The sequence below is a fragment of the Manacus candei genome, unplaced genomic scaffold (assembly GCF_025592945.1).
Source record: "Manacus candei isolate 608988 ecotype Guabito, Panama unplaced genomic scaffold, ASM2559294v1 h1tg000046l, whole genome shotgun sequence".
Lineage (NCBI taxonomy): Eukaryota > Metazoa > Chordata > Aves > Passeriformes > Pipridae > Manacus > Manacus candei.
Genome location: NW_026138094.1, coordinates 7,910,281 through 7,937,990, shown reverse-complemented (window position 1 = coordinate 7,937,990; position 27,710 = coordinate 7,910,281). Strand labels below are relative to the sequence as shown.

The 27,710-nt window shown below is 39.9% G+C and overlaps 1 protein-coding gene across 1 annotated transcript; it reads left to right on the top strand.

Moving 5' to 3' along the window:
- The first annotated feature begins 351 nt into the window (after positions 1 to 351).
- On the top strand, positions 352 to 27,689 carry IL16 (interleukin 16). The gene is made up of 20 exons (XM_051796576.1): positions 352 to 796; positions 8,520 to 8,656; positions 9,354 to 9,486; positions 11,137 to 11,230; positions 11,675 to 11,817; positions 13,685 to 13,795; positions 14,454 to 14,568; positions 14,771 to 14,844; positions 14,938 to 15,151; positions 15,710 to 15,827; positions 17,000 to 17,132; positions 18,000 to 18,087; positions 18,839 to 19,314; positions 20,204 to 20,345; positions 21,537 to 22,632; positions 23,137 to 23,320; positions 23,527 to 23,628; positions 24,340 to 24,592; positions 25,458 to 25,583; positions 25,845 to 27,689. Exons 1-20 carry the CDS (start codon positions 434 to 436, stop codon positions 26,036 to 26,038), a joined length of 4,296 nt encoding a protein of 1,431 aa, XP_051652536.1. The 5' UTR covers positions 352 to 433; the 3' UTR covers positions 26,039 to 27,689.
- The last annotated feature ends 21 nt before the right edge of the window (positions 27,690 to 27,710 follow it).

Here is a 27,710-nt window from a genome sequence, read left to right as displayed (position 1 = left end):
AATCAGGCTTCAGAAGGAGCTTGTTCTTTCCAAATAATATTAGGAGGATAGAATAATGCTTTTAAAGTATCCTCTTTTTCAATATGGGATTTCAACATACAAATTCAGCAGATGCCCAAAGCCAGGAGACAATGGGAGCATCACAAACTTTTATTAAAAGCACTCCATTGTGCTTGAGGAACATGGCAAGAGAATGAAAAGGTGAAGGAGAATCTAGTAGAGCACTGTGCAGAAACAGAATTAGCAAGTCATGAGATATCACGTGGCTGTTCGCAGACTGAAAGGCTCTGTTGATTCGATTTATTCATTAGGGCTTTTCAGTAGTGTAGGTTATTAGTGGGAGAAAGTGGGGTATATTGCAACTTACTTTTTATATTTCCTTTCCTGGAGGATATTTAGCACCAGAGAAGCGGCGAAAGTTATTGAAAGTATCATGCCACACAAATGGGAGAATGACAGGAAGAAGAGCAGTGGCTCTCTGAAGATGGATCAAAAGAGCAACGCTGGGAACAGGAAGTCGAGGAAGTTTCGCTCCATTTCAAGATCACTTATACTTTGCAATGCCAAAAACAGTGACGATGGGTCAAGTCCCGACGAGAAATGCCCCGATCCCTTGGAGATGTCTACCAGCTGGGGTCAAGAGGACTTGGACTGCTCTCCTAGAACACAAGTGCCATGCACATCGGAGACAGAAGACAGCCCACCCGATCCTCCACGTGTGATCACCAGCACGGTCCAGTCCAAAGCTGCTGCAAATGAGAACTGCAACAACATGAGAAGAAAGTTACTCACCAAGGTAGGCAATTTGTGCTGTATATTGTAATGTTTCCCATTACAGTAGTTTCTAAATTAATAAATTCCTAAATTAACTCATATTTCTCAGGAACACAGGGTTCTACTCAGCTTTTTTAGAGCCTGCAGTGTTCCTGATCTGCATAAACAGCACGAAAATGTATTAGCATCCCTGCTGTGCTGTTGCACTCTGCTGATCGACGTTCTGCTGAAATCAGTGACTCCAGGACACACAGTGTTCAGATTAGCACAGCTGGTGTGTTCTACCTGCAGTACAGAATTCAGCTCAAAATATAAAGCTGTCACTATAGTAAAGTACATTTGTAGAGTGCAATACCATAAGATCTCATAAGCTATGCATGCACGAATTATATTAATACTGTGGAAGACAGGAGATTCTGTAGGAAGATGCTCTTTCCCTCTGATTCATGAAGAAGCTAGTGATGGCTCTAAAACCACCAGAGACATCACACTTCCTAGAGATATAAAAAGTCTTAACAGCCTTGTATTTCAATATTATTCTTTAATCAAGTAACTATATTAACACTAACAATCCAAACAACTTTTCAACCTGAACAATATATTTAGATGCTTTCAGAAAGTTCCTTTTCAGTAGCATAACCTAATTTTCCACTTTCTCTCTACCTGATGTGTAAAAGGGACCTCACTGCAAGCATCCTCCTGGTACCTCCTTTATTATAAGCCTTTTATCTGTGCAAATAGTTACTCATGTGAAAGAACTGATTCTTTCACCTAAAATGTTTTTCTTATATATATTTTATTTTATTATTATTATTTTATTATTACCTTCCATAGAAATTGGTTAAAACTAGAACTCTGTCTAAAACACAGTGGCACAGTGTTACTGAAAATCAGAATCTCCCTATACTCCTTGAGTTTCTTGCTAATGATCACAGCATGCCCAACATTGCAAAGACAGCAGCAGGATGGATACAAGGTTTTTCAACCCTTGGCAGAGTCCCAGCATGAAGGCAAAACCAAAACAAATTGCTATTACATTCTGACAGAAAACAAGACCAAGTCCCAGTATACACTCAGTCACCTGAAATCCATACCATCGCCTCCTTTTTGGAACACTGCTGATTCCCTGCTGCGAGTGAAGGAGCTGGCCCCTGTGGACTTCCCCACCTTCTCTTTTTAAAAGTTGAAGCACTTAGGTGTGTGTCAGCTGCCACGGTCTACTTGCTTGCGTATCTCCAAAGCGTGCAGGGCTCCAGTAACTGTTGAGATCCATATCCATATGAAACTACTCAGTATCTTATTGCAGGCTGTAAGTTTAGATCATTGCCTTTTATAGCTGGTAAGCAGCTAAAAGAGGAATCTGGGGAACAGGGTAAGTCCCATAACTAATACATTTGCACAGATAAAATATAACTGCTAAGGGTATAAATCCACTCTTTGGCTGAAGCCTCAGTGTCACTGACCAGGATGGGGCAGGAGCCGGGATGGATGGTGACATAAATTAGTCATCAGCCCAGTCCCTTACAGCAGCATTTGGGTTGCTTAGTGCCCCTGCAGACAAGGGGTACCATTAAATTCCCACTCCAGAGCTCTCATAGCAATATAAACCTCTTCAAATGCTACTTGCTAATCTTCCATACCTTTCAGAGTCATGGATCAATGAGTGATTCTAAAAAGTCTTATCTCATCATGGTAAATAGGATGAACTTTGGTAACAGCCGTACTGACCTTATCCTGTACTACTGTTGCTGAGGCTTTCCCCTGTATTATGAACGCAGTGATCTCTCTCTTCCATATGGCAACAGCCTGTCAGTACAATCTTCCTGTACTACGTCTTAACAAAGCTTAAGCCTAAGACCTCTCTCGTTAAGGAGTCCACAAGCATTTTTCAAGTCCCAGTGTAATACTCTCTCTCTCCATCTCCATGTGACACTTTAGAAATTCATGATGTGTGACTCAGAGCTGAAGGATCCTTGCCTTTGTTCAAGAAAATTGATTCCATTCTTACAGTGGTGTTGCTGAGGCTATTCCATTATTCTTCTGCTTTCCAGCACCTGCAGCCCTAACCATAACTCTGAAGGTGTTAATAACTCCCACAGAACTGAACAACTTAATATTTGCTGTCACAATGGAAGGAGAGGAGAATGTTTAGAAGTGCTGCATGATTTAATGTTCCCGGTACATTTCTTCTCCAGAGTAAGGGTGAACCTGTAACATCAGTATTCAAAATACGAGTTCCTTTTTTCTGTTAAAAGCCTTAAGTATCTCCCTGGGCATGAGATTCACCACAAGCAATAAATCAAGAGCAAATCAAATAGTGTTTCAAGACTAAATAGAAAAGATTTCTTTTCCTTCTCTAGTGTTCTGTCAGCAACGATGAGAGCAGATGAACAGTCTTTTAATTCATTTGGTATCTGTGCTCCACTATTCACTTATACTGACTATTGCTCATCGTGTCCAGAGACCCAGGGTTACCTAGGGTGTCATTTGTTCAGCCAGCTGCCACACCACATAGCTTCCAAGATGAGGTGTGCTTGGTGTGGTATGGTGGAATGTCAGCTTGACAATGCATAAACAAGCAGATCTCCCTTATAGCTTGCTTCTCACAAAATCAGCAATTTTCAGATGGCCTGAAAAGAAACCAAAGAAATTGCAAGCAGTATCTGATACCATGAGCACTGCCACAGCAAACACTGTGGAAGATGTCCTTGCCTGGTCACGTCACTACAGAGACTATGCCAGTTATTGGGAGAACTGGGCAGAAATAGACAATACAAACTCCTATTCTTCAGAGAACAGCAGTCTCTGCTGGGTCTGAGAGCTGCTTCAAGAAGCACTTCCACTAATTCAAGAAACATTCTATTACCTCTTCCCTGTACCACAAGTGCCCTGGGAAGCATGGGGAATTACCAGTCAGTGGGGCTGGCAGCAGGGTTGAAATAGTATCTAGAATAAACCAGAATAGAGAAGGGCTGATTCTTTATGCAAACACTGGATCTGAGCTGATCTGACTGCATGGCTCTATTTGGTTCTAGAAACTTCTGTACCGTTGCTTCCTTTGGTTCCTGCCCCTCTTCTCAAAGGAGAGAAAAAGCAAAAGGTAATTTTTCTCCTTTGGTCACTACCAGAACATACTTTTCTTAACTTGCCTTTATGCAAACACCAGTTAGCTGGCCCTTTGGTACCAGGACAAGTGCTATGGCAACAGACTGTAATGTCTCAAACATGAGCCCGTGGGCAGGACAGAAAAACAAAGCCAAGAGAGGAGGCTGCATTTATTTAGATACTTATGTGTTCTCCTTACTTTTCCTACTTGTTCTCTCTTTCTGTCTTCCCAGCCTTTTCGATTTTGCTACACAAGAGCCATGTCATCCTCAGAGAAAGATGGGAAAGAGGCTGTTGCATTAAGACAGTGAGTGCTGCAAAACACAAGCCAGGGCAAAGGCTCCCAGAAAAACATACTTAAGGCCAGATGATGGGTGGAAAGGTCCTTCTGTAACATCTGATGTGCTGAATTGCCTGTCTAGGGCAGAATCTTAAACCCATGCCCTGCTCCTTGCATCATTCTTTCTAGCTTCTGCCATTTTATTGATTGCACAGGGAATATGCTGCTGGGAAAATGAATTACATTTACTATAAATATTTTGATAAGACCAAAGACCAAAGCATCAGGCTAGGATACATCAGAACCAGTAGAGTGAGTTTATGCCAGAGCAACTCTGGCCCTTTCTTTGTTAAACTTGATGCAGAAAAAAATTCTTCTTGAAGAAAATCCCCAAAGACTCTATTCTCTTGGAAATCCCAGCTATTTCACAGTCAGAAGGCCATAAAAGCTAAATATTTAAATTCATTATTGTACTGTTGTTAGATTTTTTTTGTTTATTTGTTTTGGGGTTTTTTTCTTTTCTTTTTTTAAACCAGCAGTCAGTCAGCTCATTGTCATACCCTTGGTTAACTGAGTCCAAGACCTTACTTGAACTAGCCTTGTATAACACTTCATTTCAGACAATCTAACTACTGTGTCTTACTTTCAGAGCGCACAAAAGTTTTTCAGTTTTCCACAGATGCCATGGTTACCCTTATGTCTAAACAACATCTGGAATTAGATGTTTTGAGATGAGACTGGCTACAAATGTCTAATGAAAACACGAAGGAAAAAGAAATCTTTTAAATGGCAGATAAAAAACATCCTCAGAAGTTTTGCATTTTGCATGACAAAAAAGGGGGACAGGAAGAGAGGGTTGGCCTGGATGTGCAAATTACTTTTCCAGAACTAAATACAAGAAAAATTAATCTGCTCTCACCTATGAAAAAAAATGCATTAAAGAATGCTCTTGAACTCCATCTTTGATTTTTATCTTTCAGCCAAGCAGTTTAAATACAAATTTTGCTTTGAGTGTATATTATAACACAGATAAAAGTTTCCCCAGAGTCTTGAAGTGCTTGAAGACAAAGCCCTTTATAAGCAGAGATTTTATTCACTGGCAGCAAATTCAGGTTTAAACATATGTTCTAATACTGAATAGACAAGGTTGAACTAGAATCCACCTGCCCCCACACCAAACCTGCCAACCTTCTTTTAGCAAATTTTTAGTACTCATTGCATTCCGAGCTATAAATTACCTTTCAAAACCAGCAGGATGCTTTGAAAAGGAGAAGGGTGCAAAAATAAATACTGTCTTTACTCTTGGAACCATCCACAGTATTTCTACGCATAAAATAATCAGAGAGACAGGAAAAAAGATATTAAAGAACAAAACCCAAAGCAAATTGACTGCTGGCACATGAATTGGGTCAAATGTTTATTTTTCTACAGAACAGCTTTTATTAATTTTCTGTCATGTTGCAATAACTTGGATATGAATGCAGTGATCTATAACCAGGACCCAAAAAATACAGATGCTGACAACATACAGATACTTGTCACATGTCCACAGCCCAATAAAAACTTTTTTTTTTTTAAATTATTCACCTAAATGAATTGCAGCAACGATTGAGACACAGAGCTGATTTGAAATGTAGCCCAGCTTGGTAAGATGACTACATGTGTAAACAAAAAATGTTCCCAAGGTTTTTCTGCAGTGTATAACAGATTTAACCTCTACTTTCCTAGTGACTAAGTGCACGCAACTTACTGCTCTTACAAAAATATCTGTATCAGTTTTGCTTTAGTGTCATTTCACATGTATGTCCCAGTACAACCCAGAATTTCCAGCCTGGCACGTGTCCCATTGTACAAAACACAGTGTCTTCCCCAGGGGACTCACACAGTTCTGCACTGAAAGACCTCAAAGCCAAACCCACTGCACTCTGTGATGTCCCGTGAAACTGGTGAGAGCCACATAACTTTTGGACATGAAATCATGAGGATATTTACAGGTACCACTAACACAGTAGCTGTACACTGTGAACAGGTTATATGTAAGGCACCAGCACGACTCTACTTTTAACACTGGTGAGTTGGAGACAGTCTGAAAAGGCCTATCAGCTGGAAAATCAAGAAGAGACTGAAGTATGGAGAATAGCTATGCAAAATTCTGCGTGCATGTCTGACCAGTATCTGTGAGAGGGCACACATATACTTCAGGGGAGCATTATATAACAGTAAAGACTCATAAGAAGATAAGTTGGCAAGTCCAAATTTGAATTCTGACTACAGAAAAAAGAAAGGAAATAACTTTTTTAAACACTGAGATTATAATACCATTATTCTTTCACAACACCCCCAATCTGCAATCAGCTGACATCTCAAAATATTTAGCCAATTTCCTGCCTTTAATATCTCTCTTATATTTCTCATGTTTTAGAGCAAGCACACTACCCTATTGAAAACCCCTTGGGTTTTAAAGGATACTTCATGCATGCAAAATTTGGCCTGTAATTTCATAATCATACCTGAAATAAAGGACCAATGCAAACAAACAGAAAAGTGAGCTCACATTTTTGGCTACTCAAGATCTCAAATTTTAAGGTATCAGAATTTTAATCTTTATTTTGTTACTATGCCGAAGACTTCAAAGCACTGCCATAAGATATAAAAAAAGAACATAATGTAATCCTGATTGCAAGTAAGTATTTCCCAAGATATTTATCTTGGGTGAAAAGTAAATACAGAATCTCCAAAGCTAACATTAGAGTTCAAACAAACTGGTTTAAGACAGAATTCTGTCCGTGCTTATACGCTTCCCAACATATTACTCACTAGAAGCACTCTTTGTGAACAAAAGAGGCTTCGTAAAATTCAGACACTCCTCGTTAAAAGCAGACAATCTGGAATGCAAGTAAACCCACAGAGTTAACGAGTCAGTCAATACAAGTACAGCCCTTATCCCTTACCTACTGAACTCAGCCTGCAGTGAGCCTAGGGCTCCAAGCTAAATACTTCATTCATTCACAGCCTCAGATTTACTCTGGCAGGTTTCAGAATGGGAGCCAGGCTTCAGCAGTCAGCCTAAAAGATAATGACCTTTATTGACATTGCTGTAAATTTAAAGTTTGTGTTTGCTGCCAGTCAGGTATGATGTGATCCCTATTGATTTGTGGTGAAAGAGCATAATGATTCTCACTCTCAGGGCTGGAGGAACTCTGCTTAGGGCAGAAATGGAGCCCTACTGACGGTGAAAGTGGCTACACAGCTTTCCTTGTGTCTCAGAGGACTGCAGATTACTGGAAACAGTTTATGCCACTCTGATCAGGGGCCCAGGGAGCAATACAGACAGTTGACCACTGCTATATTTTGTGGCCTGTCCTAACATATGAAATTTGCCTCCCCTTCAGAAATCTATACCTCAGTCACACAAATCTCTTGGGAACAAGCCTGGACCAGGATACACTGAGAGTCCTCTTCACTTTGTGGAGTATGGAGAGGCTGGCGAGGGCAGAGGAGGTGCGTTCAGCTGGGAGCAGAATGAGTGAATACTTGAACCAGGACATATACTAAGCAAATGGAGAAGAAATTGTGTGCTAATGTTCCAGCTTTCCTTGCCTCTTTAGAATGTTTAAGTGTTCACATATTTGTGCCACAGGAGCATATTTCCTAGTCAAATGTGTTGTGCTTCATGTGCCTAGTCACTCCATTCTTTGCTTTCCTTAAAAGTCTTAAGACACTATTTCTCCTCCTGCGTAGCCGTGTGTTAATGATTCACAACTGCATTAAAAATATGCTTACAATTAGTCCTCCAGATGCAACACAGACTACAGCAACTTCAACCAGTCTGGAGTGGACAAAGAATTTTCCACTGTTGCAGACCTCTCTATTCCCCTGCCCCTACTTAACAAGTCAGCAGCAGGGGTGGAGCTTTTAGTGTTTTGTATACACTTATTTTCCATCCAGACCTCTTCTGTTTTCCAGAGCATTTAATTTTCTGGCATGTGTTTATTTTCCTCCCTGTCTTTTCTTATAATAGTTAGTATAGGCAAAGCTTGCCCAGTTACTGTGAAAAGTCTATTATTTGTTCTCTTCCCCTCTATGCAAAGGGACACTACATTCTAATTCTCCCCTCTTGTAGCCAGAAGCCACTGAAGTTCTAAGGAAAACAACTTTTTTAAAACACTGACTCTATAATACCACTGTTCTTTCTCAACTGCACAGTGTTAAAGGCCTGCTCCTATTCTTCTTGGAGGCAATCTGGTTCTAAGAATGTGAACACTTTCTGTATTTCTTAAAAAGACTCAAGATAAGTGTAAGCAACTTTTAACACCCTTGGTACATTTTCTTTTATGCAACCTTTCATCTTCTGAATCAGGACAGCTGCATCTGCAGGCTGTGTGCAACGTCGGGGAGCAGCAGCTCAGGATTCAAGTTCTCCAGGAGTCCAAAATGTTCATCCTTCTGGAAAGGGTTCACAGGCAGCCACGTGCCTGCTGAAGGCCGAGCAAGCAGGTACCGTACACATGGAGTCAGCAAGTTATTAGAGAGACATTTTTTTTTGCATGGAGTTTGCATGACCAGCTTTGGGTGAAAAGCTATGCCTTGAAGCTCTGTTCCAGAGAAAAGCAGTGATGCCTGGGAGTAACTTCTTACTACGCTTACATTTGGAGACATGGGTCGAGGTTCTAGAAAAATAGAACTATGAACATTCAGGAATTTATTGCTTCCCAATTTACACTAAGAAATAAAACCTGGAAGAATGAGAGAGCGTGCACATCAAGTTTTCAAACATGATTTCCTAGTCACCCTATTAAAGGGCAGTGTAGGATGGCCCCAGCCTACCAAGGTTGCTGGAAAACAATGTGAACCAAGGTTCTGACAGGGAGTAAAGCGTGTTTATAGTCTCTGATCAATTTGCAAATGCAAGATGGTGAGAGAGGAGGAATATCTTGCCTAGAAGTTAGCAAAATGTGGAAAGGCAGCCACTGATCACCAGGATAGAACAGCAACAGGAGAAAATCCGAGCAAGGGATGAGGTGTATCACACATCAAGGCATCTTGTGGCAGCCCTCTTCAAGGCAAAGGGAGAATTGCAGCCAACTCCTCAGTTAGTGAGGGGACATGTAGCACAACAGTGCCATATTGTTCTTTGTAAAATAATATGCAAATGTTTCTGGTTTTGTTGGGTTTTGTTTTGTTTTTTTTTAAGGGATGGTTGCCTGAGCCCAGGGGACGAACTGTTAACACTAAATGGACAGTCACTTAAAGATCTGCCCAGGAAGGAGGCCGAATCTCTCATTCACCCAACGACACGGCTGGTGAACATCCTGATGGCTAACAAAGTAAGCATGAAAGCTGTGGTCCACTCCCACAAGTGTGGGGTGATTTGACATTTACTTTAGAGAGGAGAGGTATTTGTTCATCAGACGTTTGAAGAACATGGTTTTGCCTTTCCTGACAAAACCCAAAACCTCTTGTGGTCAGACTCTGGTGACTTTCAGCATAGCTTTTTCCCAGATAAACAGAAGTTATGGGGAGGCCAAGGCCATGGGAAACTCTAGCAAGGGCTGTACAACCCCTCCTTTTAGAAGCACATAGCTTGCCAATGTTAATTTTCCATTTAGAAGTTGAACAAATGCGGATTGAGAGGTGGATTAAAGGGAAGATCCATGAATCCAGGAGTCAGAGAGCAGGCCCTGTAATGAAGTAGTTTTGTGGATCTAGGATCTATAGCTAATAGCAAAGGCTTTCCAAGCTACCTAACCTGGTAAGAGAAACACTGCAAAATCATTTTCAAAATTCCTTTTCAAGGATCTTCTCTGTATTTCTTATTCTGAACAGTTCCTTAAGGGAATGGGACTGAAAATCCCTAGTAGGATTTTGCTACTTGGCAATACCTCCACCTGCTGTCCAAGAGGAAAATTTTCTCTCATTAGATCTTGAGGTATCTCCAAACAGAACCACTGAAGTCAGAATTCTGGAATGAAGTGTTTGTTGGTTCCAGAAAGATTAGAACATACAGGTCGTGCTCTTATGCTGCTCTTGTGGTCTTTTTAGCCCCTGTAGAATATTGCTGAGCAAAACGCTTTTGTACTTGGAGTTTTACTGTATTCATATCACTTTCCATATTCTGTCTGTATTTAGTAACGTTCTTCCTTCAACTGTGATTCCCTCAGGATCAATGTCATAACAAAAGCAGGACTTGCAGGAACTATACACATACAGAAATTACTCCTAACATGGACTGTTATTCAGATGTGATAATTTATTTATTTTCAAACCATTCTAAAAACCTGCCTTTATAAACCTGAATGTTTTATCTACAAGTTTTTAAGTGCAAGAATTACTGGCCATATTTTCAAAAGCAACAGGATTTTCCAAGTAGAAGATACTGATTTTTTTTTAAACACAAAATCCTAATCCTCAGAGGTTTTTAAACATGCAAATTGTATTTTGACTAAAAACAACCCTCTGAAATCAGAAGTTGAACACCTAGCCACCATCGTAAAGCTGGGTCTAAGAATTTCTCCCTTGAATATAACACCCCTCTAAGGTGCTTGAGTACCCAAAAGCACCAGTTAACCCCAGAAATTAGACAAGCATTTGCTACAATTCACCCACACGTCAAACTATTAGTCTACCTGAACCAACTGGGAGTGTCCAATTAATTTTCTGTCTGTTTTGATTAAAGATCAGAATCTATTTTTATTTTATTACTTTGTTACACCAATACTTCTAACAAAGTACTTTGTTACACTAATATTTATAACAAAGTTTTGAGCTACATTCTCCTTTATCATCCTATCTATTTTAAATAATTAATTTTTCTTCATATGTTTTGATTCAGGCTGAAATTTGTGCCAGCCAAATTAGGATAAAATTTATTTTTAAGATTAGACCAATTCAAAATTTTCTTGCATAGCAATAGAGTTTTTTCTTGTTTATCTGGTTATTGTTTTTTGTTTTTGTTTGCTTGTTTGTTTTTGTTTTAGGAAACGCCAAGGGGTAAGGAAAGGCCTTTGGAAATACAGAATGGTTTTCTGCACAGTAAATCTGCATGTCAGAGGACTCGCAGTAACTCAGCCAGTAAGTGGCAGAGAAGTCATCTGCTCACTTGTAATACTCAGGGAATGCACAGCACAGAACCTCCTGGTGTGATGGTACTGGGGTGTTAAAAGAAATGGCAACTGTTGTCCAAAGTTATTCCAGAATCCTTAGCTAAGAATTGCTGATGCATAAAACCTTCAGCTTGTCCATTCACAAAATCCTACAGTCAGGTTTTGTGCATAAGCTTTACATTTTATGGGGCATTTTTAAGGTGTATTCTAAGTGGGTCAAGAGTTGTTTGGTAGGGAATGTTTGCTTTTTATTATGTTTAACATTAGGCTATCCCCACAGTGAGGACTGAAAAGATTGATCCCTTCACAAAGAGATTTACGGGAGGAAAACCATTTCCAAGTAACGTTTACCTGATAAAATGACTGTGCAGAAGTGTCCAGCGCTTGAACAATAACAGCCTCTCTGTGTCAGGTGTGAGCCCGTTCTGGATGGGGGAGGTGGAGAGCACGGCACCCCGGAGAGCTGTGCCCCTCAGGGACCGACAGCCCCACACTCTCCACACCAGCCGCAAATCTCTTTCCCAGCAGCTGGACTGCTCTGCAGGGAGAGCCCCGGTAAGTGCTGCAGGAAATCACCTGAAAAACAGACAAAATTGTCTCCAATAAGACTCTGGGTGACTGTGGCAGCCGCTTTCCTACCAGAACCCAGCTTCTCTCCAGGCCCTGTCAGGGACGATGGTCACTCTCCTCTGCTTTCTACCCCCAACACCTCCTCTGTGAGGGGCAGGAGACCAGGAAAGGCTCATGCCAGCAAACCCCCATTTCTCCAGCAACTTCTCCCTCCTGTTGCCCCAACAAGTTTTATGGTGTGTGTAAATCCCCCTATGCGGTTCACACCGCCCCACTTTGGACCCCACTGCCACCACCCTCCCCAGTCACCTCCACTGGCCTACCCATGGCCACAAGAAGGATGGACTCACCTGATGGCTGGAAGTGGCTGCCCTTGCTGCACTGGCTGCACAAGGCATCCCAATTTCTGCCCACACTGAATCAGAAAGATTTAAACACCCCATTAATGTAGGCTAGAGACTGGCAGCAACTCACCATTGTCTGGGACAGCGAAGGCTGGGCAGGGCAAAGAGGTTGATGGTGTTTATGGCCAGTGGTTCCCAAGCTCAAGCCTGGAGGGAGATATGGAAGTGAAGTTCCTCACTGTCACCTCTTGCTGTGCCTGAAGCAAGGCTGGGGGACTCACTGCTGCTCCCTCTCTTTTCCTGGCCAGTCCCTCACCCTTGCAGTGCCACAGCCTCACCCAGGGCTTTAACACAAGTGAAGAAGGGCAAACTGGAGCACAAAGACCAATCAAACAACACCCACATACACAGACAGACCCTCAGGGATTCACTGGGTTCCCTACTCCTCAAAGGCCCTGCGTGGCGTGTGCTGCCCACTGGCAGAGGCTCTTTGGCAGCATCCTCGTTTTGGGTATCACTACCCACCACAAACATATAAAAAATACATCCTCTCACACAGAAGTAAAAGACACATGAAAATTTCCTGTTTCAGATTTAGAAGATCCACAATGGAATAAACAATCACCCTGATCTAGTAGAGGAATGTATTTTGGAGAGTGTGGTTTTGGTGTTGCACAGGCATCTCCCTCTCAATCATGTTCCTAATCCCATGTTGAACAATTAATCTTGTTTTTATGTCAAAACTGAGACCTATTTTCTCACATATGCAGAAGACAAAATTTTGGCTGATTTTCCACATGCTTCATCAGCTGTTAGTTTCACTTTGCTGCATTAAAAAAAAAAGTGTTGAACTCTCTCCTATGTGTAATGACTGCAATTAACTCTGGCCCTGCTGAACTTCATGCATACTTAGCTTTAGGTAATGACTTTTGTCAGGGCTTAAATTAGCTTGCGATACCCAATTCCATGTTGAAATAGGAGATTTCCATTAAATGCCCATTAAGATGGGTTAAATCTCAGGGGCTGGAGTTATGAAATCCACTCTCTGTGGAATGGAGGGAGGAAGAACACTGAGAAATTGCTCACCTTGGTTATCAAGCAAAAAGGATGTGCTTCACCTCTTTCGGCAGTAGAAAGATGCTTATGTAGTGGTTCACCACATAAGCAGAAGCACAGAGTAGTTCATGGTCTGAAGAACTTTCATGAGCAAAACTGGTTTTATTTGTCCCAAGATAAAATATATCTTTCTACACCAATGCACCACTTGAAGGGTCAACGTTCTATTTTTTTCCAGTCTAATCACTGCAGGACAAATTCAGTGATCAGCAATTGTCTGAATAAAAAATGGCTTATGAAAATTAGAGAGACTGAAAAAAAAATCTTTAGTACCATCAGTTATAAGGAGGAAAATTTCAAATAAACAAGCAGGTGTAATGTATGTCCAAAAATTTCTGGTTCTGTATTAAAAATTTTTTGTGAGCCCCTTTTTTTTTTTTTAATGTTCACAGGCAATTTCAAGATCATCTAGATCCCTAAGTACAGCACAGCTAGTGCACACTTCCTGTGGCTCACAGGCTTCAGTAATTTCAAACATTGTACTGATGAAAGGACAAGGGAAGGTAAGACTGGCTGTGTTGATTTACCATAGAGTTTTACTTCATTTCACAAATGTAATCTGCTATGCACAGGGAAGTGAATTCAGGTATCAATGTTGCTGCTTCTGGGTTGCCAATTCATATCCAGTCTTTGCCAGGAGTGATTAGTTACCATTCACCTGCTTCTTAACCTTCTGAAGTATCTCTTTGATGAGGTAGAACCTTCAAGTTCTAACACCACATCCACATCAAGCCAGCAACATCAACACTGACATTCACTGCTACCCTTTCTGGCAGCTGGAGGTAGGATTGAAATCATAGACTCTGTGTCATCCAGAAGTTGCACCAGCACAGCAGCTTCAGAGCTTCTTTCAAGTCAGAGCTGAGCTATAAACATGGTTCTGTTGAGATGGAAAAGAAGAGCTACCAGGAACAAACCAGACCTTTCTATGCACTTAGGATAGTGATTGAATTGATTGCAACAAACAAAATGCAAATCATGGGATATTTTGTGAAAATTCCCATTTGTTCTTACTATTGGAATGTGGTTGACTATTTTTTCATGGATTATATTACTCTGTTGACAATACTGCCTAAATAGGTAATGCAGAAGAAACTGCAAATGAACTATTATGACAACTGATCACAGGCCCTCACACACTGTTTTTCTTCCATAAATTAGGGTTTGGGATTCAGTATTGTTGGAGGGAAAGACAGCATTTATGGACCAATAGGCATCTATGTCAAAACCATCTTTCCTGGTGGAGCTGCTGCTGCTGATGGAAGGCTACAAGAAGGTGGGAAATCCCTCTTCTCTCACTTTGCCTGCTTCCCAGAAAATGATACCTAAAGACAGATTGAAGTGAAGCTGAAATGAGCAATAAGTGACTTCTACACCTGCTTGACATTATTGCATTTACAAGGCTACTTTTGAGTGCACGTATGTATCTTATTGCATAATATGGTAATAGTAACATTATTTTTTGCCTTTTGAAACAGGTGATGAAATCCTGGAGCTGAACGGAGAATCCATGCATGGATTAACACATTATGATGCTTTACAAAAATTCAAGGTTACATAATCTTCTTCCAGAACAATCTCTGTCTTTACACACAACATATACGTGAACTCAACCCATTAATTCACTCTCTGTTCTTTCTAACAGGCCAAAAAGGGTCTTCTGACACTTACAGTCAGGACAAGCTTCAGCACACCTCATTCTGCTTCCAGCTGTCAGTCACCCCTCTTGTGTCAGTCACTGAGCTCCAGCACATGCATAACCAAAGAAAACAGCTCTTTCAGTTCAGAAAGTGCATCATTCTCATCAAATCCTACAAAGCCCAATGACAGGGTCATAATGGAAGTTACCCTAAACAAAGGTAAGTGTTGAAATTAACTGATCACTGACAACAAAGCACTGATTGATGAACCGCTGTTCATTTGCTCTCTGAACAGCGAGCCTTTCCTCACTAATCTGATTCTTTTCCTGAACTAAGTTTTTTAAATATACTTGGTGCCTGTCAGTGCTAACAACTACCTATCAACAGCAGGATTTTGAACACCATCTGTCCTCAAGAGCCAATCATTCGGGTTTTTTTTCACTCGAGCAGAGTCAAATTCATATCCTTCACATGAAAAAATAAAGCTCTTGTCAACAACCAGATCTTGGAACCCCACAAGCAATATTGGTGTGCACTTACTTTAATCATGAGAGGGACAAAAGCCCTCAAAGCAACCACACAATAAAAAAATAGAAAGGAAAAGAAAAAAAGGAGTGGAAGCAGCAGTCAGTATTGAAAGTGCAACGTTCATGAATGCAAGACTTTGGTTGTGGTTTGTGCAGTAAAAAAATTAAGACAGTTTTTGGAAAGGTCTCTCCAATGGTTTGTTTTGACTATTTCTTACCTTTTTTTTTTAATTATTATTAATTTTTTCAGAACCAGGTGTCGGCCTTGGAATTGGGTTATGTAGCATCCCTTACTTCCAGTGTATTTCTGGGATTTTTATTCACACCCTCTCGCCAGGCTCAGTGGCACATATGGATGGGAGACTCAGGTAGGATGAGAAAGACTGTCTTATGCCACTTTTTCATTGCTCTGGTTTATGGGTTTATTTTTGACCTCTTTGGGCAGGAAGACATAGTGCTTTCTGTGAATTTTGGGTTTCTAACATGTGTTTTAAACATGTGCTATCCTCAGGGTTTGAGCATGTGCATTCAGGAGATGTGGGATTTTCAGAAATACAGCAACCCAGTGAAATTACTGTCTCTTGCCCTGCCTGGGCTAGCTTTGAAGGTCTTAGACAAGCATATAGCATTGCTACTGGAGGAGATTTTCAAATGAGAAAGTATTTGGAAAAATCCAAACACCTGGCATATTCTGGCTTTCTTGTGGTTTTTCTGATACAAGCTACTTAAATTCTATCCCTTCCTGCCCAATAGAAATGCAGATTTTCTGAAATGAGCTTTACTGGGAATGTAGAAATTCACTTTCAAAAATTTATGACCAGTTAGTAGTGTTGAATATATTGAGAACTGAACAGAACACTGCAGTTTCAGTGAAGGCTTTTTGATTTAATTTGAGGTGTTCTGTAACTCTCCTCTCATGCATGCCTGAGACTTTAGCTGAAAGAGCTGTGTCTTAAACTATTTGAATACTTGTGTGATATAAATCAGTGCCTTCAGTCAGCCTCTTAATATATGGGGATATTTTTTGTAGAGTAAACAAAGACAGTCTCAGTTTCCATGTGGGCCTAATTTGGATTTCATCTAGAAAGACTCAGTCTAGCAGTCAGCAGGATTAAAATAGCTTGTTATTAGAATTTTTCTATTAACAAGTTATTCATATGTAGCAGAAACATAACATTCTTTCTGACCTTCAATAGCACTAGCATAACAAAAAGATATGAAAAGTGAAGTGTTAACTTGAAAGGCAGGAAGGTGTAGGCGGAAGCAGCAGCTGAGCAGAAAGATCACAGGCACAAGGTGTACATAGCTGAGCATGAAGAAAGCTCAAATACTGCTTGCAATGAGACAGATCAAAACCCCTTGACATCCAACTCATTCCCATTCCATTTTCTGTCATGGCAACAGACAGATATAATCTGTGATCAAATTAGAGGTTAACCATATGGATTTTCCTTTTGCATACTTTCACATGGGTGAGACAAGGTCGGGACAGAATCTCTTTTGTTTACATCCTCTGCCTTTTTTTTTAATATCTCTGTAGGTGTGGAGATGAAATTATTGAAATTAACGAAACTTCAGTACAAAATACAACTCTCAATGAAGTTTATGCTCTGCTAAGCCACTGTGATCCTGGTGCAGTACAAATTATCATTAGCAGACACCCTGAACCACAGGTAGCACACTGTATTCTTTCTGACCTTCAGTATACCACATACTGAGAACTAAGAGTGAGGGAGGGAGCAAGTGCTAATCTAAACTGGGTGGAAAAATGTTGACAACAAAGGTGTTGATCTCTTTATAATCATCGCTGCACACAAACAAACCTGAGATATGCACTATCTTAAATAGAATCATGCAAGATTTGAAGATCACTGGAGACAGTCTTACATGAGTTTCTGTGCAGTGAATAAGGAAATTACAGAACTAACATTCAATTAGTATTGGATAAACCAAAATACAGTTCTTACCCAAGAAAGAATTCCCAATGATAAGTAAATAATTTGAAAGACGGAACATATCTCCCCCTAAAGAAATGTTTTTACACTTGTCTTTCAGTAATTAAAATTTAGGTCTTGCCCAGTCAATATTTATAATTAAATTATTATTGAAGTAAAATATTTTATTCTTGTAAAATTTTTATTGAAAAATGCTTCCTAAAACCAAATACTGTAGAAATGATTACCAAGTTTAAATTGTTGCATAAATTATGCTGCATTAAGTCATCTTATACTAGTAAATCCAGAACTCTACTTCTAGTGAAATATGTGAAAGAACATTTATCTTTGAAAGATCCCATTTTACCTAAATAACCACTTTATACAGCACATCCATAGATATACTTCATCTATTCTAGAATATATACAAATATAATGGTGTGCAGTGAGCTTTAAAATTAACTGATGTGTGATTTAACTTGGTCTATGCCTTTCTGTTTGGGGACTTGCAGGACTTGGAAAGCTTTGTGAAAGGAATAAATGTTTAAATGTTAATCATCACCCCACAGCAATCTCATGAGAGTATAATGGCATGATATTTCCTAGGTGTCTGAGCAACAGCTAAAGGAAGCTGTTGCACAAGCTGTGGAAAGCAACAGATTTGGAAAGGAGAGACATCAATGGAGCACTGAAGGTAAGGGAATAAGTGCATTCACTGAGACATGGTAATTTTGACTTAAAAGATGTTGAGGATGAGTACATGCTGTATTAGAATCCTTAGTAACAGTCAAGTAACCTGGAGCAGAAAGATGAAGAAACGTCACAGGACAACCTTCCTAACATGTCTCCTATGATATGTTGCCTGAGTGAAGAGAACAGACCAAATCTCTCTGATTACCAAAAAGAATTTTTGTGCAAACTTCCTCTCACATTTGCTCATCCTTCCTTATTTACAACCTCTGCTTAGAGCTTTTCAAACAACTATCTGTCGGTGACAGCACCAGGACAGCAACAAACTGCACAATGCAGGTGATGTGCTGGGAACAAACAGCTTGTTAATCCCCTAATTGTGAGGAAAGGCATATGCAGTCATGCTTGGAGCTATTTGCCCAGTTCAGGTATGACATTCTCCCACAGTAACATACTCCCTTTAGCGTCCTCATGTCTTCTAAAGGACCAAAAGGAACAGAATTATCATTAGTATAACTACACTGCTGACATACATACATATATGTGTACCTATATATGGAAAATGCTATTTTGGTGCCCAGGAATGTACCTGTTGACTCTTCACTCTACAAGCCACCAATGCATCAATCACACCTTGGCATCCACTGATAATGGTATTTATCTGCAAATTTAATCTTAAAAGATTAAAAGCTGAATCTTAGAAGAGATCACTTTGCATGTATTGAACAGACATTTTGAACGTGTTCCTGACACAGGTGTTAAAAGACTGGAAATGAGCTGGCATGGAAGACACCCGTGTGAAAAACACATTGAAAGGAATGCTGCTTACTGCAACCGCAGGGTCCAGAGGCTGATGACCCGCTCCAGCAGCGACAGCAGCTACAACCCCCGGGCCTCGTGTGGCACTGGTGCTCTGTACCAACTGACTGACCTGAAAGCAAGAGTACATAGCGTTGATGTACCAATTACCAGACAACCTGGCCTGCTGTGCTCATTCTCTGCTCATAATTCAGAGAGAAATTCCCCTCCTACCTGTAGTGAAGTAGGTCGACCTTTGCAAAACACTAAGAAATCATCAGAGATCCTGGTTAGAAAACCTAAGTCGTCAAAGCCCAAACCTCCACCAAGGAAATACTTTAAGCAGGACTGCACATGTGATGACCAGTGTAACGCAGACAGAAAAGAAAAGCTTGTGTCAGAAGTGGCTGCATCACCTTCTGCAAGTGTTCAGGTAAAGCAAAATTTACAAAATCTTTCTTGTGTCTGCATTTTATATGTGTATTTGGACGCCACTAAATTTCAGTTCCCTCTCATCTAAAAGAACAGAAAGATAGCATTTCACATTTGCATGAGTGTGAAGGATTGTGAGATCTGCATGTTGAAACAAAGCTGTGGTTAATTTAAAAATGAAACCTCTTTTCCCCAGCTTTAGTAATGTAGCAGTAGAAATGAACCGTTCTCAATGCAATGCAAAGAAAAAAAAAAAGAAAAAACCCACCAAAAAAACCCCAAACAGCTTCCAAGCTGCAGCATCAAAATAAAATTATATAGATCAGACTGAAGTCCACGTATAATGTTATTATCTGAGAAATTTTCAGTTACGCACCTTATGTAAGGTCACTCTTTTAACATTCCCTCAGAAGAGCAGTAAAAATATATTCAACACCTACTAGAAAATCACCTTTGAGAAGTAAAATTAAGAGAAATAAACACTTGTTGAACTTATCACTGACTGCAACTTCTTATTTTCTAGTACTTAGTAGTTCTAAAGATAATGAGAAAAACTTATGTCTTGAGATCAGTAAAGTCAAGCTCTGTTCAGGAAGACAAATTCCTCTATTAAGACAGTCTGTATATCTGTATATGCTCAAGACAGAGGGTTTCTTATCAGAATTTCAGGTCATTAAAAGAAGGTTTTATTACTGCTTTTTAAATATTTTTTTCAAACCTTTATTTCCCAAACATTTTGTCAGTTTGAGGCCTGCATACCACACTTTTGTATGTGGTTTCTTCTTTTTTTCAGATTCACGTATTTTTTTCAGATTTTTTTTTTTCAGATACATATATACTGTGGTTTGCATAATTACGTTCTGACACAATTCTTTTTCCTGTTTGTTCAGCAGGAAGTTGGAGAACCAATGCTAGAGGGACACCAAACTGATGTAACACACAGTGTCTTTACCACTTCTCCTACAGCACATGATACAGAACACACAACTGCTGCTCCAGTGGGCAGAGATCAAGAAAGAAAAGAAAACTTAGGTATGTTGAATTCCATTAACTTTTTTTTCAGCTAAACCTAGTATTTGGTTTTAATGCCAAAATGGGTATTGAGCTGACTTCACCTTTCTCTTTAAATGTATCTGTAAATTTTGGGGTGAACAGATGAAATTTCAAATTATTGAATTATTATTAAAAAATTATTCCAGTCTTGGGAAAAAAAAGAGAAACTAAATCAAAAGCAGCATAAGTGATGATTTACCATAAAAAATGTTAATGGACAGGTACAATATTGGTATATTCTTCAGATGAAACTGCTTAGTAATTGAATATTTTATAGTAAAAGTTAATTTTATAATTTCTAAAGGACATTTTTATGCCTAGTTTCAAGGCTCTAGTGTTGCAATGCTACAAACCACTGATAAGTTAGCTTTCTGCTGTGCTAGTTAGAATCAAGGAAACTTAGTGTTAAGGGAACGAGACAGTCTCAAGAGGTCTCTTACAACATAAATAGCTATGTAATTCCATAACTTCTTGTTCAGATCTTTAAAAAAAAGTAAAAATGATGCCTTAAAAAAAACTTACACTGGAGCAGATAACAGCACCTGTGCAACTGCACAAACAAAAGTTCGCTGCCGTTCAGCTCTACCACATCTAACATTAAAATGCTGAATCAGTCTGTGACGTAAAAAATTTTCCTACATTACAATCAAGTTTTTACTTTTCAGAAAAAATCAACTGGAAATGCCTGCACAAATTTAAGAAAGCAAAAACAGTCATCAAAGATTTCCTTAGGACAGTCCTTTCAGAGCAGGATATACTTAAAAAACTAGAAAAAAACATTTTAAAAAAGAATTTACTGTAACATCACCTTTTTCACTAGGCTGCAAACAACATCACAATTTTAAGCTTCTATTTTAACTGTTCCAGTTTGTATCATGACTTCAGCACCCCAGAATTTTAGGTTACATTTAGAATTTGCAAACCCTTTAAAAAGGGATCTCGCATATAAGTGTGTAAGAGCCTTGTTTTTCAGTTAATTTCAGTGTCTGGATTCAGAACTTGTAGATCAAGAGTTATTAATTTTTAAAAAGTTTAAACTTTTCAGAAACTTTAAAAAAAACCTATCAGAGGCTTGAATGAAATTCAAATTTCTGCATTAATAATGATGCAGAGATAAGGAGTGGAGAAGTAGAGGGAAGCTTGTTTATAATCACTGTTTCTTTAATACAGGGACTCCACTTTCATCAGTACAAAGGCCTGTACTTAAAAGACAAGCACGGGTAGATTATAGTCTTGATACAACAACAACAACAACAGAAGACCCTTGGGTTAAAATTTCTGATTGCATAAAAAGCTTATTTAATCCTACCATGAGTGAAAACAGCGTCCATTTAGATTTGCAACCTGGCACTGACAAAAAGAAAGAGAATCAAAATCGAAGCAGCTCAGAGACAGTTCAGAAGAAATCAGAATCAGAGTTAGTCGGTTCAAAAGGGCTAAAATCAGATGAAAATGACAGTGTGAAAAAGGGTCCTCCTGTTGCACCTAAGCCCACCTGGTTTCGCCAAAGCCTGAAAGGATTGAAGAAAGCAAATTCAGATCTAAAACCACAAGCAAATCAAAGTCCTCTTAATCCTGACAGTATTTCCATCAAAAAACAATCCAGTTTATCACTTATGTCTCCTGGAGGATCATCAATAAAACAAAGAATAAGCTCATTTGAATCCTTGAGTGCTCCGCAGTCACCTGAAAAGACACACCGAAGGTTCAGCCTGAAACCATCAGTCCAGAAAGAATCCTCTCCCACTGCAGCAGAGCCAGAGGTGGCTCCAGCCCATTCAAACCAACCCTTCCTCCAACGTTGTGAAACCAGCCAGCAACAGCCACCTATGCCCATGGGTACAAAGAGCCTGGATAGACCTTCCTCTCGCAGGGAGGATATTGCAGCCAGCTCAGAGAAAAGCAGCAGTGCCAGCACCGAAATTTTATCAAGTCTCTTAACAACAGGAGCCATTGCAAATTCCCATCTTGTGTCAGTAGCAAAAGCACACAGTCTAAGGTCACGGAGCTTCCCACTTACTGCCAGGCAGGCTTGTGAGATGATGAAGCCACATGACGAGAAGTGCAGCAAAATCTATTCCATCAGTAACCAAGTGTCGTCTGCTTTAATGAAATCATTGCTTTGCCTTCCTCAGTCTCCAGCCTCTCCTGGAAACAGTGCATGGGAAACTGCAGACACAGTGTCTCAGTCCTCTGGGGAGGAGGACGGGACTTCTTTCTCACCTGCAAGTGACCATCATCACCTGGACACTGGGTTTTCACTAAAGTAAGATACCATGTTTAAAACTCAGATTTACAGATCAGCTTTGGTGAGCATCTGTGCTGATCTGCTGACAGATTAAAGTTCTGAGGTAGTAGCACACAACAGTAAAGCACAGACTAAGTTAGGAACTTTTTAGACCACAAAGGTTAAATGACTCATATGACTGTTACACTTGTTTTTAATTCATACTACATACGCCCATGTATATTTCAAACATCCTCCTACTTAAGGAGCAGTATTTCTAGTATCTCCATGATAAAGGAGATTAAAGTCTGTTTTTGCCTGGGACCAAGGGATTACCCTTATTCTTTTATGTGATAGATTCTACTTGTGTTACACTCATGATTAATTTACATTTGTCTGTATTTATAATACTTATAGGAATTACCACCCCAAGTACAGGCTAATACAATCAAAAGATGACTGCTCCAAAATTGTCTTTTGCTTTTCTGGGTATGTTCTTTCATAACTCAATGCTTCTTTTTCACTCTTGCCACAATGGGACAGCCTTTCTGAGTTGAGAGAATACACTGTGAGCTTGGCAGACAATGAGAAGGAGGAAGAGAGACAGGAACACAGCTCACCTCAAGCATCCGGTGTGTCAGGGCAGTCAGTCATCTCTCTGCTTTCCCCTGAGGAGTTAGCAAAGCTTATAGAGGAAGTCAAAGCACTAGATGAAGCAACGTTAAAGGTAAACCTGCTTTTTGTGCATGATTTTCAGAAAGATGTGGAGCGAATGTGTCTGGTTAATCTTTGCAACTTTAATGTTATGCTTATGCCATAAGTCTCATTATAAAATGCACAATAGAGAAAAAGAAAACATGCTGATTTTCCAGATTTTCCAATCATTGTGACATATCTTTTGAGAAGTTTGACTGTATTCCTTTCTCTGTCTAGGAATTTGATGATATTCATGTTACAATTTTGCATAAAGAAGAAGATACTGGGCTTGGATTCAGCCTGGCAGGGGGCATTGATTTAGAAAACAAAATAGTAACAGTAAGTAACATAATTCTTAAAAAAATACTCCCCAAACAAGTACTCTGTCTAAAAACATAAAACCTTGCTGGTTTTCTGCTCCAGTGTTTGGTTTTTGGCATAATCAAATAATCAGGCAGCTGTACTGATAGGATTGGAAGAACCACAGTCTCAGTAGGTGAAAAGGGAATCCTTCTGCACAGATCTGCCTATCCAGGTGACTGGCAGCAGTGTCCTGCTTCCTTGGGCACCCAATCCCAAACAGCTCTGAAAGCCAAGGCAGAACACACAGCCCTCAGCAGGAAATAACCAACATCTTGTGCTTACAGAAGATCAAGCAGTGTGCTCTGGAGGAATGAGATGGGTGCATAAATACATGAGGGGTCTGGAAGATAGAGATAAGCTTCATGCCTTCCTCCTCCCTCGAGCAGAGCAGAGAGAGGGTCAGGAAGTAGCATACGCAATGTACACACCACAGGCAGCACAGCTTGGGCCATCTGGTACTGGGGCCAAACTGCTTGCCTGGCTGCTTGAGGAGGGATGTGCACAGGAGAACTTCTCTGTACAAATTTTTTCAGTCCTCAGTCCTGAAACATGATAGAAGCAACTCGTTCCTGGCAAAGAATGAAAAATTCACATGGTAAAAAATATCAACTGAATGATGTAGTGATTTGACCTCTTTCCCCCCCCTCTTTCCTTGTGTGCATGTGTGGTGTCTGGGCTGTTCAATAGGTTCACAAAGTGTTTCCCAATGGACTGGCATCTCAGGAAGGAACTATTCAGAAAGGAGATGAAGTACTATCCATTAATGGAAAGTCTCTCAAAGGTGTGACTCACAACGATGCCTCAGCAATCATGCGACAGGCCCGCCAACCCAGACAAGCTGTTGTTGTCACTAGAAAACCTAAAGATGGAGAAACAAATCTCAATGCTTCAATCAACTCTAGTACATCTTCAGTAGCAAGTGATGCTTCACAAGAGTCTGGTAAGTTTAGTGGCATTACCCTGCAGTCCCCACATAAGTGTTTACTCATCACCTGAAATCCAGGTGTTCATAAAGCAGCACTGGCTGCATGAATCTAAAAAAAACACAATTAAGGACAGCACAGTTAATAAAGCATTCCTGTAACAGACATTTGGAATAACTTCATTGAAAAGAGAAAGAATTAATGGATTTCTAAAATAAAAGAACTCCCTAAAAACCCAGTGTGATTCTCTATATGAATTTCTGTAGATGTACAAAGATGGTTATTGTAGCAACACATCTAATTGAAGGTAAAATGACAATTCAGCGAACAGTGATTCTTTATTCTAATATTATTACAAGACTTGTTCTCTGTGAAAGAGAATTTAATTTTGAACAAACAACGTGCTATTGTTCGATGTAGCAGGTGGCTACATCTGAACCACAGCAAGGTCAGAATTTTGCAGAATATTTCACATTCAAGATATTTTTGTGTTGGGTTTTTTTTTCCCTAAAGAATGATCTGGAGATCTGTAGCTTTATTTCCATTTGCAAATAAACATTAGCAGCTTTGTAGTTGATAGCGTCTTCATAACTAATAGCAAGTCAAATGTTTACTTTAAATTTTGTTCATGGAACAGATTTTTATACTTCCAGTAAATGTCTTGTATTTCCATTCTCACATGAATTCAAACACAACTAACTTTCCTCAGCTCCCCAGAGGGCCTTAAAATGACAAAAGGAGAAATTAAAAGTTTTCATTTTCTCTTTCATTTCACAGTTTATGGTACCTTTGCAAACAAACCAGAAGTTCATTTTCTGTAACAGATGTTTTAGCTTTTCAGACTATGTGCTGCCCACCTGGTAACTCTCCATTTGTTTCCAGCAACTGGAGATACAATCTGCACTGTAACTCTAGAAAAAACACCTGCCGGTTTGGGATTCAGCCTGGAAGGAGGGAAGGGCTCTGTTCAGGGAGATAAACCCATCATCATCAACAGGATATTTAAAGGTAAACACACTTAAATGGATACACAACATGTTCCCAGCTGATGCAGACTTGTGGGTTTCATTACTGCTGATTTATAGCTGTGGGAATAGTATTTTTTGCAAATGCAGCATTATCTTGTTTGGTGCCAGTAATTCATTGCCTGCTGGAACCAGGTGGTTTATACCAAACATGCTAGTGGTCCAGCTATTTCACTGCTAAGTCAAAGATCCATTAAAGTTTCCTCCACATAAAGAATTGAAGGGAATTCATTTTCTTTCCCAGGGACTGCATTGGAACAGAGCAGCCCTGTTCAGCCTGGCGATGAGCTGTTACAAGTGCACACAACGGCCATGCAAGGACTCACTCGTTTTGAAGCATGGAATGTAATCAAGGCATTACCTGATGGGCCCATCACAGCCATCATCAAGAGGAAGAATCAGAGCTCTGTTACCACCAAGTCATCCGAAACTTTGTAAAGAGAGGAATTAGACTACTGCCAATAATCAAACAAAGGATTTTATTACTTGCAGGCACTTGGTGAGCACAGCAAGATGCTCAGAAAGCACACATGAAGAGTATAAAGGACATCACTGCCAGTACAGAGAAAGCTGTCTGGGATGCACCTAAGCTGTGCAGAAAATGGGCATGATTCTTATTCCAACATTCAGAAACAGATGTTATAAAGTGTAGAATTATAAAATAATGACTTTATTAACAATATACTGGCTGTAATAAAATACTTGACAGCTAAAGTATGCTCCTGTTTTAAGCCATTAACTAAACAAATATCATAAGCACATCCTGTGCTATGTTTTCAATGCCACTCTCCAAGTCCTGTTCCCTGCCTTGCCTTACCTTCCCAGGAAGAAGAAATGTGTCTACAAGCCTTCAACTAAACACTGCCTTAGGGAATACTTAAAGGGCAGAGAAAGGCTCATGCAGCTCTGTTTATCAAAAACCTAGAAAATTCCAGCTTTTCTATTCAAAATACAGAACATCCAGGACAGCCAAAACCTGTCAAGGTAACTTTCTACTAGCAGTTAACAGAGCCATCTCAACTCCAGCAGTGAAAGACAGAGTGGGAAGGAATTCTCATGGTACTTCTAGGGTGAGGTAGGAAGATGAGGGTAATACAGTGCAGGTTTTCCTAACCTTCCTCTGGCCAGAGATCTCAGAGGAGTACAGCAGGAAAATAACAAGGCCATTCAAAACCGTCTTACCTTGTAACCACACTTATTTTTTAAAGGTCCCTGTTAATTCTGTAAGGGAAAGCACCAATGAGAGTATGTGAGAATCCAAGTACTTCTGAACTGAATTGTTTATCCCGGAAACACTAAACTTGGAGACAAATATATGCTTGAAACACTGCTATCAGCATTGTGGCAGTGCTTTCTGTATGCACTGCATGGAATTCTACCAGCAGCAGCACGTGTATCTAAGGCAAGATGGTCCCGTGTCCCCAGCTGGTCTTCTCTGACCTGCTTCACTGAAGGGAGAGAAGCAATGGTAAGATGGAAGTAGTAACTCATCAGCTAAAAGCCAGATGGCTGCACTGGTTATTGTCCTTGGCTATTCACCTTCCCAGAGTTGGGAATTTCCTGTACCCTTCTTCGGTTACTTAATTTCAGCAGGAAGAAATTAAGGAGCTCGGAAGCTATTTTCTGTGCACTTAACACAATGCCACAGAAACAGCAATTGACAGAAAGGGAAGTAGGACAGGCAGCAGAAGCTGTTAATTGAATCCAGGCATCTAATTTGCTTTGGCCTTTCCCCCACCTTCCAAACCCTTAACCAACCGAGTTGTCTTTTCCAAAAAACAACCTCTTATCTCAAAACAAAAATTTTATTAATTGGGTAGCAACCAAAATAAGAGAAAAATGTGAATCTTTTTGTACATTTTTACACTGGTACCTACACAAAACTCTTTCCCAAGGCATTTTCAACTCCAACTTGGCAGGGCAGAAGGTTAAGGGCTCTTAATTCCTTCTGGATAGAAGTTGTTGAGCATTCAGAAAAGGGATCCTTAAATTATTGCAACAAAAAGCCTCACCTACCACCTTTGTTGCTCACAGCAATAAAAAAAAAAATTACAAATAGCTAATAAGAAGACACATTGTCTGCAAAAGGTTTACCTGCAGAAATAATGAG

What these genes read in the sequence shown, in the direction of transcription:
- IL16 (XM_051796576.1), top strand. Translation starts at nt 434, where the DNA reads ATGCCACACAAATGGGAGAATGACAGGAAGAAGAGCAGTGGCTCTCTG. An exon ending in TGATGAAAGGACAAGGGAAG is followed by an intron (nt 13,796 to 14,453) that starts GTAAGACTGGCT and finishes TCCATAAATTAG; the next exon opens with GGTTTGGGATTCAGTATTGT. An exon ending in ACATCAATGGAGCACTGAAG is followed by an intron (nt 18,088 to 18,838) that starts GTAAGGGAATAA and finishes TTCCTGACACAG; the next exon opens with GTGTTAAAAGACTGGAAATG.